We start from the raw sequence: 19,149 nt of genomic DNA, 5'->3' as shown, positions 1-19,149 counted from the left end.
TTTCAAGTGTTAGGGTTACTTTAAATTAGCGTTTAAATTAAATTTTAGATGGTTCTCAGGTTGAAACTGAAGACAAAGGTACATTCACAGAAGTAACGCTTCCACCCTGCCCCTTTCCTTCCTACTGGCAGCCATTCTGGCTAGTTTGGATTTACCCTCCCAGTTTCTTTGAGAAATGCAGGCAAACACATGCATGAATGCATTCACACGCCCACCCGTTCTAACGAGAGGCGGTTGAGTGCACCGTAAGCGGCGCTCTGAGCATCGCCTTCCCACTGTCTTCGCTGCCCCAGGACTCAGCCCTCTTTGTTCCTGTGACTGTAAGCAGTCCCCGTGCGGACGCACCCTGCTTCACCCAGCTAGTCCTCCTGACATCTGGATGGCTCCGATCTTTTGCAAACATCATTCCCAACCTCGGTCAATGTCATCACCTTTGGGGAAGGAGCTAGCAGAGCTGGGAGTCAGAGGACAAGTGCACAGGAGACCCTGGCAGCAACAACCACGGCTCTTCTGCAGTTCTCACCCTCATTCTCTTCGCCCCACTCCCGCGAGTCCCCCAGACCCTCAGCCGTGGGGACGCTACACTTCTGGAGTTTTTCCAATAAAAAGTAAAAAGTGTTTTCTTTTTTTCTAAACAAGGTGAGCATCCTCTCACGTTAAAATCCACTTACATTTCTTTCTCTGTGAACTCTTTGTTCTGACTTTTGGAATCCTCTCTCTGTCTTTTATTATGTGTGTGGGTTTTTTCTGCCGTGTAAACATTTATTACGTAGTTGAAATTAACCACTGTTTATTATTCAGCCTTATTACTTCTCATTTTCAGGTCATGTAATGTAGGTTTCCTTACTCAAGTTACGGTGGAGTTCTACTCATGTCTTCTAATACTCATATGGCTTCACTTTTACATTTAAATCTTTCATCTCTTTGGAATGTACATATTATTATTTTTGGCTATTTCAATAAAAGCTCACCTCTACTTCTTGTGAAATGCTATTACAGGCGTACCTTGGAGACACTGTAGGTTCGGTTCCAGACCACCGAAATAAAGTGCGTATAGCAATAAAGCGAGTTGTAATCTTTTTGCTGGTGGAGGGTCTTGCCTTCAATTTGTAACACACACACCTGTGAAGTGCAATAAAGTGAAGCTCAATAAAAACCCCTGCATTGGGCCCCTCTCTACTCTGTCCCACTGGTCTGTTCATTCACGTGTCAGCGTCCCGGCTTTCCTTACCGAGGTTTAACAATGTGTTCAGTGGTTCCAACGACCATCCCACACACTGGCTGTTTGTGCATTCTGAACATGACCTACCAAATCCGACTCCACCACGGGCACCAGATTCTCCTTATGGTGGTTTTGGTTAGTCTTCCCGGACGTTTCCTGTGTGGAACCTGCATCGCGACCTAGGATGGAGACCCAGGCATCTCGCTCCTCTTCCTGTTTTTAAAGTCAGCGATTCCCCCTAAACCAACAATCCCCCACAAGGCCCAGCCTTTCCTGGATAAACTGATAGTAAAGTTGTGACACCAAATAAAACCCCAACTTGACTGAAAATAGGATGCATTTTCACGTTTCGGCCGGTGGTCACTGCTTGTTCTGTGAGCTGTGTGACCCTGGCAACATCACTAATCGGTACTAGACAGAGATGTTCGTCCTTGTCGAGATCAGATTTGGTTTCAATTTACTCATCAACAAACGGATTTAAACCTAGTGAAGGACACTCTGGATCCTTAGGGCACCGTAAGGTGGGTGCGTGCATTACTTAAGCTGCTAATACAGAAGAGATCGACGTCTCTATAGCAACCTGGAAGCACAGATACAGAGTTGCATTTTATTCAAAAATTCAGGTTTTATTTTTATTTTTTTTTACTTATTCAACATTGGTGAGAACTGATGCCAGGAACTTAAGAAGCAGTAACTTTTCTACCTCCTAGGTGAACAAGAATACTACAGGGTGTTTCACTGGGCAAGACTTGCTTCTTCGTGTTTCACATGCAAATGCAGTATTACTCCTTGAACAGAATGGCCAGTTTACTGAGGAAACCACCTTTAGAGGAAGTGTTTAATAAGCGTACTTTATTTAAATAAACCCTCCAGTAGGAGAATTCACTGCCTTGACTTAGAAGATGACTCTGTCAAGTTATCGGTTGCGTTTATCAGTGCGGCTCACCAACGTGTCCTCATTGAAACATCGGTACTTCCACATCGCAGTTCCCAAAAGGGCTTTGCAGCCTCAAAATTCTGGGTCTCCTTTGGCTTGCTTCTCCCTGGACTGTACCCAGGCTTTGTTAATGGTTCGCTTCATATCATCGTCTCCATCCTCATAAATTTTCTTCAGAACATTCATTAATCCCTCACTAGGGTCTGTTTCCGTGTCATAGGAAGGCTTTCTGTTAAAAAAGAAAACAATTGAAAAATACATATACATCTAAAAATGGGTATATATGTATGTGTGCACAAATGATCCCATTTACTGAGAGATTTTATATGCATCATTACTAAGCGTGGAACCATAGAAACCAGGTTGCTGACGTTCACAACAGTGGAGACAAGGGGAAGATGCCGAGGACCCAGACACCCACGGTGCAGCCCACACAAATTCTCCATGAGAGCACCCCGTGCCCACACGTGGTCCCACTGATTCCACGAAAGGGCGGGCATCCAAACGGCCGGAGGTTCTCTTGGGACGGCAGGGTTTTAGGCGACTTGTAGTGGAAAAGTAAGTAAACGAGCATTTACTGTTCTGAACTGCCTGAATTTTTCAAAGCACGTTCCTCATATTATTTGCACAAACACTCTGAGAGAAGCACACCAACGCCCGTCACACACGGACGCTCACACACTGCCTATCAGAAACGCTCTCCCCTGGAGCCTGAGACACGGGGCTGGGCGGGCAGTGAACAGTCCTCAACGTGGTCGGTGCCTTTTCCAGTCCAATCCGTGTCCGCCTGGGCCGGGCCCCTTTAAATCCTCACTCGCCGCACTTACTACGTGCCGGGTTATATCCCGGACACTGCGACACACGGTAACGGCGAGACGGGCCCCGTACTCAGGCAATCCCCCCAGGAGTAAAGTCAGCTCCGCAGAAAGCACCCAGCTCCAGTCAGCCGCACCCCAGATGCCCCCGAGGAGGAGGGAGAGAGGCGGACGGCTGGCTGACGATGCAGAGCACTGCGTGACTGATGGGGAAGTCTTTAAATAAACAGTTTAGAGGAGCCGTTAAGTAGGAGAAAAATACTCCATCTTTCCCACTCTCCATCAGGGACTCGAAACCCTAAGCACCTTATCAGAACCCTCTGTGGCCTCACAAACCCTGAGGGTGCCTGGGTCCCAAGGGCACCTGGGTGCCTTAAGAACCAGCACCAAGAGCCAACCAAAAGCAACGTGCCGGACACTTCCAGTAGGTTCTGACAGCGGAGCAGGTGAGAAGGAAACTGAGCCAGCCAGTGGACACCGAGAGGTGAGCGGTCCAATCGCGGAACGTGCAAGTCTGTCATCCCCAAAGACGAGCCACTAGAAATCTACAGCCCCAGCAAAGAAGGCGTCACAATTCCTAAGGAAACGGAAGTGAACTTACTCTTTGTCTTTACACTCCTTTTCCACCTGCGTCAGGTAGTCCCACCGCGCGCTTTCCGCTTTCTTCCTACACAGGACAATCACCGTGTCTGTCTTGACCTGGAAGAGAAGGCAACACAGGCCCAGCTCAGCCACTCAGAAGACAAACAGCTCCTCCATGGTCGTCACTGTCACGCGTGGGCCTGTTTCAGGTCCCAGGACAAGGCCCTCGGGCAGCGGAAAGACCACGAGTCCTACCAGAACACCTTCCAATACCAAGCGTCCACAAAACAAAGAGGGTGTCAGTGGAGCCGGGGGGACCTTCACCAGGAAGCCGTCTCCGGGAGCAGGAGAAGCGCCCCCGAGACAGCAGGCAGAGAAGCACACAAGCTCCAGGGTGGTGAGCCTGGCGTCTGAGAAGCAGAGGAGCGGCCGGGCTTTGGTGGGGGCGGGGCAACACAGCGGAGGGTCCCAGACGGGCAGGAAACCCGGCCGTGCGGGGGGGCACCGAGGGAACAGGAGTGCAGAGCCTGCGACTCCCTCAACCGTGCTCCACGGGGTTTCAGGGTCGTTGGAGTGTTCCTTCGACCACGGAGTTAGCAGGTGGAAAGCGAGCAGTGAGACACAGGCTAATAGATAAATAATATTCCAATGTCACCGTACGGCGGTTACATAATTCCCCCCCACACAGATGGCAGAACTAGTCTCATTCACATCAGGTAGAAAGAGGGATTGTCTGATTAGCGGGAAGTGTGGATGAGTTTTCTGAGGCAGTTTATTTTTATAGCTTCTGACTCCAACTAGGTTAGGTACTTAAGTCCTTTTATGTATCAAAACCACACAGGGCTTCCAACAAGGGCTACCGTTAAACACTCCATATATATTTCATTTCAATTTTGTGAAATGAACTACTATTCCCTCTGTACAAATGAGAAAACTGCCTAAAGGTCACGACCAGGAAGTGGCAAGACCGGCATTAAAACTCAAGTCCCACTCTGAACCATTTAAAAAGCTTATTCCTCTCCTGATTTCCATGCAATATTCTTATCATATTCTATTTTTCTAGACCAGGAGTTGGCAGACCTTTTCTGTAAAGGGCCAGAGAGGAAATATTTTAGACTGTGTGGCCACACCTGCTGCAGCCCCTGAACCCCGCGTCCGGAGCCCCGAGGCAGCCACACACCACCCACAGGAGGCCGTGTCCAAGCAGAACTGCAGGGACACACCATGCAACGTGCTGCGGCTTGCTGGGCCCACTTATGGAGCATTAATTCTGGTTTATTTCAATTCCAAATCAGCCAGGTACAATTTAATGAGGTTCACAATTATGACAAAAAGAGCAAACTTACTTTTTTTGAACTGCCTTCCACAGAGATGGGTTTCAAGAGATTGTTCACAATCATGGAGTAATTCTTCCCATTGACATTCTTTACCAACAGATCAAATGACCTACAACACAACAGTGAGTAAACCGTCTATCTGGTTCTACGAAAGGTACGCCTCGTCGTGTGGAAAAGAGCCACCAGAGCGGTTTGGGAAAGAGCACTCGGCCACCCGCCCCAGAGGCGACGCACCCGGCCAGAGCAGGTGCGGAGGGTCACGCACTCTGCAGTTGGGCGGGCTGCAGAAGCTGTGGGTGGAGCTTCCCTCAAGGTGACGTCTGACCGGAAGACTGCCACCTTCCCCACAGCGGGGACTCACCTCTCTGTGAAATGCACCTGCACGTTCTCAGTGGGGACATTATGGACACCAGCCAGGGTGACGTAGATTTTCACAAACTTCTCTGACTGATCCCATCCTGGGGACAAGAACCAGAGAGGGACATGTGAAGTCTGGTACTCGCTCTAAAACAGAAGTGCACGTGGCTTATGATAAAACTCGGTAAGACAGAAATCCAGCAGGAGAAACATGAAAACAATTAAAATGTAAGACATTTTCTGGACGGAGAAGTTGAGCTCCGAAGCAGCTGGATAATCCACCCAGAATTCAACCTCCAGCCAGCGGCAGAGCCCGACTCCGGTCCGTGTTCACTGAACACAAAGTCCGCGTTTTCTTAATTCCTCAAAGTAAAGAATATTTCTTCATCTGAAGATTCTCAGAGACATTCTTTACCAGTAGTTCATTTCCCCTATTTATGAAAATAACTTTGTCCTGTACCCGAATACTGGTGATTCTCCACCAGGTGGACAGCAGAACCTCAGTACTGTCTAACCCCACAATTATTCCTGCTTCTCGAAGCAGGTCCCCACACAGCCAGTTCTGGCTTCCTCGGCTCCCTTCTCTGATGACATGGAACATAAACTTAGAGTCCGATTCACCAATCTGCCAATCTAACCTAATACCTACTCAATGCCAGCTCAGTACATGCTGTGAAACTGTGTTAGTCTCTACACTGGGTGATTCGTCGATACAGAAATACACAAACTATCATGAGACAAAATTCTTAAAGAAAAACACAAACTTCACCTACAAAGCATAGTATATGAAATACATGTATGTTTACTGTGTACATATAATATACACACATGAAATACAGGTTCCTACCACTTCCTCAGTTTTTCCTATAAAACAGCGTTAACTCAAGAGCCCACAGCGTTCTACAGAACTTCCTCTAGTCTCTCCCCATTCACCCAGTCCACCCTTCCACATTGTTTCTCCCTGAACACAAATCTAGGTTCTGGTTACTGTGCCAGAACCCCCCATGTTGGGAACCGCCCTGCCTGGGTTCAGGAGCTGTAACCCCCCGATTGGCTAAGGCTGAGTGAGCGACCTTTGGACTGTGAGCCACTAAGGAGACAAAGCTGGTCTCCCTGGCAGGGGCACCACTTCTGCTCCTTTTACTTCATCCATAACTGGCCCCCAGTGCTTGGTCCGTTAGCCAATGACGAGTAAGATTCCCTAAGGGGGGAACCACCTAAGAAAGGCATGATTATGTGGAGGCCCCAGGGGAGGACCTGGGGGGCCACAGCTAAAGGGGGAGATGGACCCTCGCCCCTGGGCTTTGACATAGCCTGAGTCCTCACTCTGTCTGCAAGAAGTCTCCTAATCTCTGGACTGCCTTACTCCCCCTGCCTGACTCAAGCCTGAAACAATGACGGGGCGGTGCAGCTCCGTGCTGGAAAGGGCGCGTCCCCCCCAGGTGATCAGGCCTAAGAAAGAATATGTAAAATACTGTGAGACCTGCTTTGCTAAAAATGCTCTTAATTAAATGATAAGGGTCCGAGCAGGAAATGAGTTTGTTTCCCGAAGTTCTGTAGCCCTTTAGCTAACAGACCCTGACTCAGAATAGGCCCTCAGAGTTCTTTGCATGCTACCTTTTGTTTGGTCCTTACTGCCTGACAATAACTAATGAACTTTACCTGTATTACTGTGCCAAATGAACCCAATAAAAGCCTGTTTGGGTAAAGGGCTGAGGCACTTTTGAGAGAGTAGCCAGGCCGCTCTGAGGCGCTGCCCCCTTGAGGGAGCAGCCGTGCCGTCCCTTTCCTCCACAGGACTCGGCAGTCCGTGTGAATTTGCCTCATGTCTCATCCACGACGCTGCGGACACTGCGGGCTGGTGTCTGCGTCACCCCCACCTTCAGACCACTTCCCCGTGTCAATCAGACTAAGGACACAGCGTAACCCTACAGTGCGTCCCAAGTGTGACACACACACTGCTCTTCACTATGACAAGGCCCAAGATACTGGGTCGGCCAAACAGTCCATTTAGTTCTTTCCAAAAAGGCACATTTTTTTCACTTTCACCAGTAACTTTATTGAGCTGGCCATTTTGAGTATGTCAGCCGTCTCCTGTGTGGTGTCATGTGGATTGTTATCGATTAATGTGGCAATTTGATCGCTACGAACTCCACCTACTCTTCCCCACCGTCGGGCAACCTCCCGCAGGAAATCTCCAGCCCGAAACCATGTAAATCACTTTGACACCTCTGATCAGTGACAGCCACCTCTGTACGCTGCACAAATCTTGTTTTGCATTTCAGCTGCGTTTTTACCTTCCTGGACATAACAAAGCATAATATGCAAAATAGGTTGCTTACTTTCTTCCATTTTTATTAAAACGGCTACACAAAAATTCACTCATTTTTTATTTTCTTTTAAAAAATGCACACGTACAGCTGTCACAAGTTAACAGCTAATACAAGTTAACAAAATCGTTTCAAGTGAAGTTAGACAACTAAGCCCACTAAAGCCACCTTACAGAAAATAACGAAGGGACTTTTGGCCAACCCAGTGCCGACTCGGTGCCAGACACTGCGTGCACGAAGAGACGAGGCCACCCCTGGCCCGAGGGGCTCAAACGAAAACGTCCAAAGGGGCAAGTGGGCAGTTGGACTGCGCGCAGGGCCTGGTGCTGGCCACGCTGCGTGCCCACAAGCCTGAGCACGATAGTGGCACATGCCAGATGCTCAGAAATGTCTGACTTTCACTAGACTTCTTTCCTCAGTTAATACTGGTGGTTGTTCGGCAAAGTGAAATGCGAAACGGGAAGAAAACCCAAACAAAAAGCTGTGTTCCACGTGTGCTAAGTAGGTTCCTTCTTGTTGCTCCTCATTATTACACTAAATCAGCTGCTGGAATGTATCCTTTCCTTGTTCATCTCTTAAAAAGCATCTTATTAAGTGATGGGACCACTCTGTGAAACCACTAAACGACCACTCCAAGCTACTTTAACAACTAAGTGTGTTAGCCGGTCACACTGCAGACTGGGCTGCTCACAGGCAGGAGGAGCTGGGCACAGGGTCCTACCGTAATTACTGATTTTCACGGTGTAGCCCGTCGTGACGGGGGCCACCACGGCAGCCGGCTTCTCACTGTCAAGAGCGTCTGCTGTCCTCTGTGACTTCTGCTGCATCTTGTTCTTGATTTCCGTCTCAACCCTGGATTTTTCAGCTGTCAGAACATCACGCACTCTCTTTCTCGTGGCCTTTTCCAGCAACACTTTGACCTCTTCTAGATCTTTCTGTAGCTGTGTTACAATAAAAGATAAGTCAGCTATAATAAATAAGGTAACAGTTTGACATCGTGCCTACTGGTCATTTCAGCTTACTGAAATAAGAGCTAAGAACTGAGATGGATTCACTCACATTTTCTAGGGTTGGGTAGCAACTTGAATTCTTTCTTCCAGCCTATCTAGTTGTAAATAAACCAAGCTTGCTTGCTTTCTTTCTAAGGAAAAGTTTGACAATCTTGAATTAACAATAGGTAATCAAACCTTTGTTTTCCAGTTTGGTAGACTGTTTAACTGTCTTTGTTACAGAACATTTATTACAAGGTAACTTCAGTGATTTATAAACTGTGATGAAGAATCTCATTTTTTTTAAAAGAAGAGGAGTTCATAGATTTCCTTCTAACATCCACTCCTAGACATCGGATACTGAGAATTTTAAAACTATCACGACGAGTGAGTACACGGGGTCACGAAATGCTACCGCAACTTTACCGACGGGGTCACGAAATGCTACAGCAACTTTACCGAGCAAGCCTAACTCCCGTCAGCGAAAGTTCTTCACCAAATACCCAACTATTACACATAAAAAGTCTGAATTTTAAAGACAAAAGATTTTTTTAAAAAGACGTATTTCTGCTTTTAAGCAAACATCTTGTTCTGAAGCTCCATGCTTAATCTTATGGGCAAATGTCTGGGACTTGGTCGCGCAGCAGAGAGAAAAACCTGGGTACACAGCCCAACATGCTCCTGGTCACCACACGGGCCACCCGCTCTCTCCTCGTGCCAGAACGTCACCTACTCAAGTCCTCGTCCCCTTTCTGGAGGCACAGCCAACACTTTTCTAAGTTCAAAAGTTAAAGACACTGTTACAAAACTGACAGGCCTGACAAAACTTTTCCCAGTTATCCTCTGACAAATTACAAAAAAGGGATTTGCTTTTCCTTTTTTTAAAAAAAAGATTTTATTTATTTTTGCCCTGGCTGGTGTAGCTCAGTGGATTGAGTACGGGCCTGCGAAGAAAAGGGTCACCGGTTCCATTCCCAGTCAGGGCACATGCCTGGGTTGCAGGCCGGGTCCCCAGTAGGGGACACATGAGAGGCAACCACACACTGATGTTTCTCTCCCACTCTTTCTCCTTCCCTTCCCCTCTCTCTAAAAATAAAGAAATAAAATAGTTTTTAAAAAAGATTTTATTTATTTATCTTGGGGTTGCAGGCCGGGCCTGTGCCCTGACTGGGAATCGAACTGCAATCCTCTGCTTCGCAGGCCTGCGCTCAATCCACTGAGCTACACCAGCCAGGGCGGATTTGATTTTCTTAAAATAACTTCACATTCTGGCTGGACACTAGCAATTTGACAGGAAGATGCTCACATTATATAGCCTGAGAGCACATAAAAGGCTCAGGGGAAACATCTTTCAATGCTTAGTGACTCTGTACAAGACCTGAAGCAGAGGTCGAAAGTCCTTATAAAGTGAAGTGACTGGAAAACAGTCGCTGTCTGGTACCCGTGTCTGACATTCTCACTGAACTCAGATGCCCTGCCTTCCCTGCCTCCGACTGGTAACACGGTGAGAGGCGCCCCACTGTGCGCACGCTACACAACCATAAACTCCTGCTACCAAAACAAAAAAACTGCAAACTCTTCTTGGATGCCAGCACCAAGATGCTTCAGTTCAAAGCAATCTTTTTTATTAAGATGGCTTAAAATTTTCACACTGATTCTAACACCAACGTGACAGATGCTGAAATGTAAAGTTAGCATATCCGTCCCTAGAGTAAGGACTTCGTCTGACTAGACTAGGAATCCTTTTCCTAGCGGACTCTGGAAAGGACTCGAGAATGAAGGGATTCCTGGGCCCTCTGCATCCAGTGCTGGCTCCTGTTGGTGCCTTGACAGCAGGTGCAGACACCGTGGGTCCGAAGCAGCTCAGGTAGGCTGGTGGGTGGGTGGTCCCTGGTGCTCCCACTGTGTGGACCTGAAACCAGTAGGAGTGACCCCTTCTGTGCCTTCAGCCGCAGTCTCTCGCCTAATTCATCTTGGCCTTCCCTTGTTTTCCTTATGCAAAATCAGGTACTTTTACCCCATCCTCAAACACATTCAAACATATCTTCTACTGCAGTTCCAAGTCCGGCGGGAGGAGGCATTAAAATCAAAGCGCCCCAAAACATCGCTCCAGAAAGACACAAATGGCCACACCACAAGGCACAGGAGAGGACGCCGGCTTCACTCAGCAGGTACCGAGAAATGCTCATCCGCACATCAGTTAGACGCCACTTCACACCCACTGACGACAAAAACAAAAATGGATGACACAGAACAAAGTGTGGTGTGTCCATGCGGTGGAATACTATTCAGCCACGAAAGGAACACACGCCACACCATGGATGAACTTGGAAACATCGCGCTAACTGAAAAAAAGTCAAAAAGCAGAGGCCGCCCAGCGTAGGCTTCCGTGGGCTTCCCACGGGGGCACGCCCAAACGTGCAGGGACAGCGAGGGCGGCGGTGCGGGTGGAGGCTTTTCAGTGGACTCCTGTGGGTTTCTCTGGGGGGGTAATTAAAATGTTCCGGAATTGGTGGTGATCGCTGAACAACACCGAACACACTAAAACGCACTGACTTGTATACATGTTCCGCGGGTTAGAAACAGTGGATTTTATCTCAAACAAAACAAACACCCAGCAGCGTCCCTAAATGTTGATTTAAGTGCCTGCACTGATGAGTCCTTACTCACTGAAGAGGGTGAAGGGCCATAAAGTCACCGCATGGATCATTCCCTCAGCCCGCAGCACCCTGGGCTTGTCTTTAGCCTGTCACAGAAACCGGTGGCAAGTCACCCAGACCCAGACTTTACTACACACACACCTCTGCTTCACTTTAGCAGACTATGAAACCTAGAAAGTCCCACCTGGGAGTCCCCAGCCTTGGTCACACCGGGGAACAGACTTCCAGGGATGCTGACATTCTGCTTAGACCAGGGAAAGAGCGACCCAGGCACCGTCACGCCCAGTGTGTAACCGCCCAAGTTCTCCAAACTCAAGTCGCCCGTCTTCAGAGATTAGAGCCCTTACAAGACAGAAGGGCCATTCCTACCGCTGGGTAAACGAACCTTCCAATTTTTTTAACGCATAGAGCAGACTGTGGTCCGCCAAGCACTGTTTTACAAAGAACTGATACCTGGCGCCCTTAACCCCATGGCATGGGTGCTCCTGTGGCTCAGAGAAGCACAACGACCTGTCCCAAACCCCGCGACTACTCGCATGTGCGGAGAAAACACGCCCTGGAGAATGAAGTGGTGGGACCCAAGGCTTCTCAGCTGCTCGCCCCCCTCCACCCTGCAATGACACTCGGGGTTTGCCATCAGTCCCAGGCAAACGAAGCTTCACGTCCCCGGGCCAGTACCACGGGCGCGGGAAGGTGACCGGCTCACTCCATCCGCGGGCCGCACCACCATGTCCCAACACACCCCGGGAGGGACTCCCAGCAGGGCTGAGTGGCGGCGGTGGCGATCGGCAACTTTCCCGTGGAAGCCGGCGCCCGCAGGGGGCCGATCAGCATCAGGCCCGCGGCACGGAGGCGGGTACGAGGCGCAGCGACCGCGGGGGGCGACAACGGAGGGAGGGGGCCGCAGGGCGGTCAGCACGCGAATCGCGGCGAGGAGTTCCGGCAAGGCCGACAGAGGAAGATGAGGCGGGACCCTTACCTCCTCCACAGCTGAAGCCATGGTCCGGTTGAGCCAGGAAAGGCACGAGATGCAGCCCCGCGGGGGAAATAAACAGGAAACGTCGCACCGCTCGATGCGCAGGACCCCACGACTCGCAGCGCCCGCAACCTGTGCGCACCGCCTGCCCTGCGCGACACCGCGGCCCGCCTATCGCGCGCGGCGTCTCTAGAACCTTCGCGAGTTTAGCGTCACAGCACGTCCCGCAGCGCCACCTGCCTCCCTAGTCCCGCCCCGCTCCCCGACCCCGAGCCTTCTAGCAACGCTCAACTCTCGCGAGAGGAATGACGCCACTTCCTCTCCGCACCGACAACTGTAGATTTACACTTTGACCTCGTTTGCTTCGGCTGCGCAGTCGCAACTCGGAACCGCTGCCTTTGGGGACTTTCCCTAACCCCGGAAGTAACGTACAGGTTTTCCGGATCCAAATCGGAAGTTGGCTACAGAGTCGGCTACTTCCGTCCCGTTTAGGAGGCGGGCCCGTTATGCAGCCATCTTGCCTGAGGCTAATCTGTGACTCTGTGCCAGAGTAGGAAAAAAGAGAAGGGGCGGCCTATTTAGGTTTTTAAAACGGGAAAGAGCGAAGACGTAAAGTATGGAGGACCCTGGAGAGAACAGCTTGATTTTCAGTGGGTTCTGGCTATCGGGTACGTCAGCACAATTTAGCATCAGCGACGTGGTGGCGTCATCACGGGCCACGTAGGGTTGCCTTGGCCACGTGACGGCGTCCCCAGTAAGGTCGCGGTTTGATCATATGTAGGTTGCAGTTGTGTTCCTGCTCTGGCGCACATGGGAGCCAATACATCGGTGTCCTATCATGTCTGTCTGTCTCTATGACCATAAGTATATCCTCAAAAAACAAAAACTAGTTTTGTTAAAGTATAATTTCAAAAAGCTGAAATCAAGACTCATGCAAATGTGAAATGAATATGTGACAAATAGTCAATTCACTGTGAGGGAACCAGTAATGTTAAAACTATCGGTGCATTTGGGTAGCTGGGGACTTACTAGGCAATTTAACAGTGTTAGTGGAAGGTTGCAAAGTCAGGTACAAACTGATTAATGAATGTCCTACAGTATCAAATTATATAACCTTTGGAGTTACCTGTTGCATTGAAATGCAAATCCACCCCTGCTGTCCCTTGAACAGAGGAAATGTAGATTTGAAAGTGAATCACATAGAAGCAAGGAAAGCTTGTTTTTCAGAGAGAAGCAGCAACAGGTGAGTGTCACGGGGCAAGACAAGCGGAAGAGCAACTATGAGAACAGTTGCTTAGGTTCCAGATGGCATTCCAGTCCCTTGTCCCAGTACCTGTTCAGACTCTTTGGCATTTGGTGTCTTTGATAAAAACATCCCTAGTTCCTTTTAGTTAATTATCTTGTTACTAAGCTAGTTTAAGAGTCTTCGTTACTTGCAACCAAGGACTCTTGAGAGAGGAAAATGGGGCGTTTGGCAGCGCTGCTGTGGAGGACACGGCTCTGCAGGGAGAGCCCAGGACAAGCTCCCACATCGGTTTTCTTCCTAAGCTGACTGTGTCAAATAAGAAGTGTTACAGAAACACTGGGTTCAAATGATTCCGAATAAAATCAACTAGAAAAAAATTGAGAAGACGTGTGTGGACTCGAGAACAAATGTTTATTACTGCTTAAAGGGGCAAAAAAGGGGCAACACAAAGCATTGAAAACATCACTGGCTCACAAAAACAGTCACCTTGTCACCTCCTTGGTTGCACTTGTTTATTTCACAAGGTTTCATTCACACATGAAAACAAGATACTAATCCAATTCAAGTTCATAACGATTATAAAAGTAAACATTTGTTGGGACAATGTACAATAAATTGCACTTTTCTTAACAAGCATTACATTTACATTTATAGTGTACTATGCATAATACGTGGAATTACGGAAACATCTAATTGGTCAGTGTTTAAAGGGAGTGAGGCTGCTTACTATTGTCTCTTTTGTAGTCAACACTGTTTGCGCTAATCAACTCCTTTATCCCAGAACCTGTTTCCATTAGGGAAACCGTGTACAAAAATTAAACAATCCATGGAAATAAATGGTAAGAATGTCTACCATGTCCTCAGCAAGGGAAAGGTAGGAGCAGAAAGAAAAGTGATACTCAGAAACTCCCCCCCCACCCTCATTTGAATTAAGAAGCCATATATTATGCAAATACCAAAAATAGAGAAACTGATGTAAAAGGCTATTGGGGCATCCTGGATTCTGGGACCATCTCCAGCTTCATTCTTGTGCTTTTGTGACCCCAGAGACTTGATGCATTTTATATCCTTCTAATCCAGTTTCCTATATTTTATTCCATAAGTAATATATAGTTATGTTACATTTCAATGGAAACAATTTCAAATGTTAACTTACTGCAATGAAAAAGTAACTGAAAATGTTCATGTTCTAGTCCATGATTGTTTTTTATTACATATTTGAGAATATCACAATGATGGAGGTGGGGAGATGGGACGTGTTGATGAAGATGTTTTTATAGCAGGTAGCAGACCCACTTCCAGATTAGCTGGACAAGTGGTCTGGTACACGGAAGCTGAGAAGAGAACACCGGACGGCTGAGACTGCAGTCACAATGCAACTCATAGACATCCACTTTCCTCCATATAACTCCAGATCATCTTTTACTGAGGTGCAGCCCCCACTCAAGTCTTCATTTTGGTAGCTTTGGGAAACTAAGGAAATCCCCAGGGTAAAAAGCTTTGCCTTTCTTGTGTGGAAGCCACTGCGGCAGAGGAAGGATGTTGTAGAGCAGCTCTCGTTCAGTGCGGCCATGAGCAGGGCAACTGGGGGGCAAGAGTGAGTCACGACCTGGTTTCCCGAGCCACGACCTGCCCCTCTATCCCTGACTGCCACGAGTGTGCTCCCTCAGGTGCGCTGGTACCTGGGTACACAAGAGAGGCAGGGGTACTCTGGACAGGTCCACACACACAGACCCAAGAGTGCAGATCAAACAACAGTTTGTCCATTCTCTCGTTTATCTGTAACTGAAGCATGAGAATCAGAGGTTTTCTAAGAGCCATTTTTTAAAGTTCTACCATAGAATCAGCTTGCTAAGTAATTAAAAGTGCTCTCTCCAAGACAGGTAAAACAAACAAGGAATTTAATTTTTTTAAGAGCTCTTTTTGGGGATCCTGAAATCAGACAACCATCTTGGCAGAAGTTAGTACACGTATTTCAGCCAAAAAAAGCAAACTCAGCCCCTTCCATCAGATACACGTCGATTCTCATCTGCAGTAACTCATCAGCCCTTCTAAGGTTTTCTCATCTCTTGGGCCCTAAACTGTGCATTCTCTTGTGTTCCTCACTTTAGCTAGGAAATGAAGCCACTAGTTATTAACTGGAAAGTATTTTAAGAAAATGGAGTAATGGTGTGAGAAAAATAAATAACACATAGTATATATAAAAGAATGAAAATTCTGAAGAGATGAAACAAGATAAATACAACCAAATATCCCAACATCAGTGCAAAGATTGCTTTTCAGCTTTATTTTGGAAGTTTGAGAAAGCCCATGAGGAAGAAACTGCCACCTTTGTATCGGGAGAGAGGAGAGATTGGCTCGTATGGGAAGAGGCCACAGGCCTGCATGACAACCTGCTAGTGTTCTGATGGGCACCGCATACAAGCATTAGGCAACCGAGAGTTTGTTTCTCTGCGTTGAATTCTATGTAACTAAATATAACCAAACTGTTCTACGGCTCAGGATGTGGGAAGCTAGCAAACATACGCACTGCAAAATTCAAGCTTGGTTTCTTTCAAAAGTCAACTTCAAAGAATGTTACATAAGATTTTCAAGATACAAAAGCTCATGGATCAAATGATCAAATTGAAGCTCATTCCCTTAATTTATTTTGCAGAATTAAATAAAAAGAGAAATAATCTCTTTTCAGAACTGTAAATGTTGGATTTCTGGGGTGTTGCACACACTGCATTCTAGGAAAAGATGAAACACATTCTAGAATATGTATCTGAAAATTTCCTGGATATTTGGGCTGGTTAATCTCTTTCTAAAGGAATCAAGATTAGAGTAGCAATTCTCAAATATATTTCAAAATGAGTGAAACTGGAACTAGCAGTCAACGCTGGGATGCATGAGTGTTCAACGATACACAGTGAAGGACGTGTGCTCGGCTAATGCTACTATAACACACCGTGCAGAACATCTTACCTACACCAGGTTTTGAATTTTCTGACCCAAAGGCATTGCATTGAAGAACAGCGTAGGCTGATGGTATCAAAACATACTCAAGTATGATATGAAATGGCACAAGAAAAAAATCTAAAGATGACCCTTTGGAAAAGTCAAAAGGAAAGGCAAAAGACTGATTTAGTAAACATTTGGAATGTATACACCTGATTTTGTATAAAAAAATGTAAGAGGTTCTGAAACTGAGGCAGGTTTACAGTAAGGACTAGACCGAGCAAGAGCCATTCTATTCCTCCCTCCACTACTTAAGGAAAAGAATTCGGGCATTCTGTGGAATGTGCCGGTTTCTGGAAGTTCAAAAGAACTTTATATGGCAGAACTGTAAGATTTAGGAAACACAAATCTTTAACTTAGCTGGCCATTTGATAAGGCAACTTGTACAAAGCTTCTTGGAATCAAAGCATAAGTATCAGTAAAGCTAACAAATTATACTAAATGACTTATCGAAATAAGTACCAAGATGCAATTCTTTAGCCACTATATCTTACAAAAAAAATTAGCTTTTCTAAACTGCCATGGAAGGAATGTTCAAATCAACACGGACACTTGAATGCTGGCTTATTTTAATTTTTGGTAAAGAAAGTAACTATAATGAAAGATGTCAGGACCAAAACAAATCCAGTGAGAAAGTACAACATCACGTGATGAGTGTGACCAAGGGTGACAGACAACCCTATGTTTTATGGGTTGTAGAGGACATGAATGCCAACGAAGTGACTTCTCTCCTCAGAGGTTCACGAACAGTTTAAAGGAAGCAACTTGTAGTGTGTGCCCTTGGGGCCGCGGTCGCTGTAACTAGGTTTTCATCCCCTGACTGTGTCAGTTTCGACTGCACCACCTGGCGCCGATGAGACTCGCTCTGGCTCTGCGGGTAGAAGATCCTTTGCGAAGGATACGTTCATTGAGGTGGGGGGTAGGGCAGGGGAGCGTAAAGGGCGGAAATGGGGACAACTGAAACTGAACAACAATCGTAAAAGAAGAAAAGACTATGTTCACCAAGGAAGCCAAGGGTGAGTGTGAATAAATGCTATCGTGGGGACCGACGGTAGCTGGGCTGGTGGGAAAGACCAAAGGCCTCCGAAATAGCCTGGAAAATGGGGAAAGGCATTTTGCCCTTCCCAAAGGGTTTCCTGCATGGGCTATTGATATAGACATGCGAAATACAATTGAAAAATATTTCCATCACCTTTTAAATAGCTTTTTTCACCTTATAAAGGTCTCATATTCCATCAAAAATGTCATAAATGCATCTGCGTCTCTTCATCTCGGGGTACCGAGGGCCTATTTTGGGGGAGCCACAGAAATCAGGAAAAGTTGCCTAACATTAAGATGATGGGAAGCTGGCCCCGACTTCCCATTCTGAACCTTCAGCCAAGTTACGGTGCATTCGCATTTCCTCAGAGTGTGTGGACACTACACGACACACTCTGTCCCCAGTTCCGGAGTCCAGTGCGGACTCCGCGGTGCACCTGGATCTGTGTGGCGCCTCTGGTGAAGGCTTCCCTCAGCTGCGTCTCGCGACACTCACTCCCGGCTCCATGTCTGCCAGGCCCACAACTGTGCTCCTACTAAGGTCCTTGCAATTCCCGCATGGGGCCCTCCAAAGGACCTGTGGGAACACTAGCACCAAGTGACTGAGTTCTTCCTTCGCTCACCAGTCTCAGTTCCTTTCCTCCACAGCCTCCCCTCCCCCGGGGGTCTTGGCACTTTTATTCCAGATGCAGCCAACAGAAAAGGGAACACTCGACCCGTCTCCGGGGACGGTTCAATCCCAGGTCTGCCCCCCCCTCGGACGGGACCCCGCCGGCCAGGGGACCCTGTCAGGAGGAAACCACCTGGCGTGGCCCCGACCAGCTCCACAGTGTGCTTTATCGGAACCAATCCCGAAAAGGTAGGAGTCTTGGATTTTGATTTTTTTTTTTTTGCCTGTGACAAATATCTCTTCCTATCACTTCAACCTTGGAATAAAAGACATCTTCATTTTTATGTAAGAAAAACAATTGTGGAATTAGTGCTCAATAAAAAGCATTTAGTTCTGAATTACTTATTTCCAACTACATTTCAGGCATGTAAAATAATGGGTAATACTAGGACGGATCTGAACATGGCCTTCCAAGAAGCTCTGAAACAGGCGTTCAGCATAAACCAGGTCAGTTTAAATCACATCCCCTTGAAAGCATCACACAGGGAAGAGGGAGAGCCACGGAAAGACTGGGCTTGCTTTCTGGACTCCTTTACTTTCCTTCTTCAAAAGGGACGCCTGGGAGAGTCCTCCGGGGTCTCGGTCACTTCGATCGTTGTGCTCTTGTGCTGGGCTGGGGCTGGGACTATGTGCTCTCCTTGGGTGGCTGGGCGGCCTGGGGCGGCTGCAGGGGCTGGGTGCTCGTGGCCGTTTTGATAGAGTTCAGGGTTTTGCTAAACCAAGAGTTTTTCGCAGCTTGGATTTCATTCATAAGTGCCCCTCTCTGATGTTCAAGTTCCTAATTAAAGAAAGAAAATCATCTGAGGTTTTATAAATGTTTTCTTTCTGACAAAACAATATCCAAGTACAGCGTTTTAGAATGTCCAGGTCTATATATCCATAGTTTCCCTCCCACAAAGCCCAGGAGAAATTAAAGTGGCTTCTTAATGGGCAAAAAAAAGTGTATAGCTAGAAGAGTTACCACCAAAACCCAGAATCTGTGCTTTTTCC

The 19,149-nt window shown here is 47.4% G+C and overlaps 2 protein-coding genes across 12 annotated transcripts in view; both read right to left on the bottom strand.

The window, feature by feature from the left end:
* Positions 1 to 2,041: 2,041 nt before the first annotated feature.
* On the bottom strand, positions 2,042 to 12,462 carry CACYBP (calcyclin binding protein). Its single transcript, XM_037035107.1, has 6 exons — positions 12,209 to 12,462; positions 8,302 to 8,521; positions 5,255 to 5,351; positions 4,903 to 5,002; positions 3,576 to 3,673; positions 2,042 to 2,388 (listed from the first exon to the last, which is right to left on the bottom strand). The coding sequence occupies exons 1-6, from the start codon at positions 12,227 to 12,229 to the stop codon at positions 2,232 to 2,234; spliced, it is 693 nt and encodes a 230-aa protein (XP_036891002.1). The 5' UTR covers positions 12,230 to 12,462; the 3' UTR covers positions 2,042 to 2,231.
* Positions 12,463 to 13,843: 1,381 nt separating this feature from the next.
* RABGAP1L (RAB GTPase activating protein 1 like) overlaps positions 13,844 to 19,149 on the bottom strand; it is a 448,545-nt gene continuing 443,239 nt past the window's right edge. For 6 of the 11 annotated variants that reach the window (XM_037035333.1, XM_037035340.1, XM_037035342.1 and 3 more), the window contains one exon: positions 13,844 to 18,937. In XM_037035333.1, the coding sequence (XP_036891228.1) occupies positions 18,785 to 18,937 (153 nt within the window). In that variant the 3' untranslated portion in view covers positions 13,844 to 18,784. The remainder of the gene's footprint in view (positions 18,938 to 19,149) is intronic. The other 5 variants (XM_037035334.1, XM_037035336.1, XM_037035337.1 and 2 more) reach the window with 1 other exon arrangement.

This window comes from Sturnira hondurensis, unplaced genomic scaffold (assembly GCF_014824575.4).
Source record: "Sturnira hondurensis isolate 20B ecotype Veracruz unplaced genomic scaffold, ASM1482457v3 Scaffold0022215, whole genome shotgun sequence".
Classification (NCBI taxonomy): Eukaryota; Metazoa; Chordata; class Mammalia; order Chiroptera; family Phyllostomidae; genus Sturnira; species Sturnira hondurensis.
The sequence above is the reverse complement of the archived record's forward strand: the minus strand, read 5'-3'. Positions and strand labels throughout refer to the sequence as shown.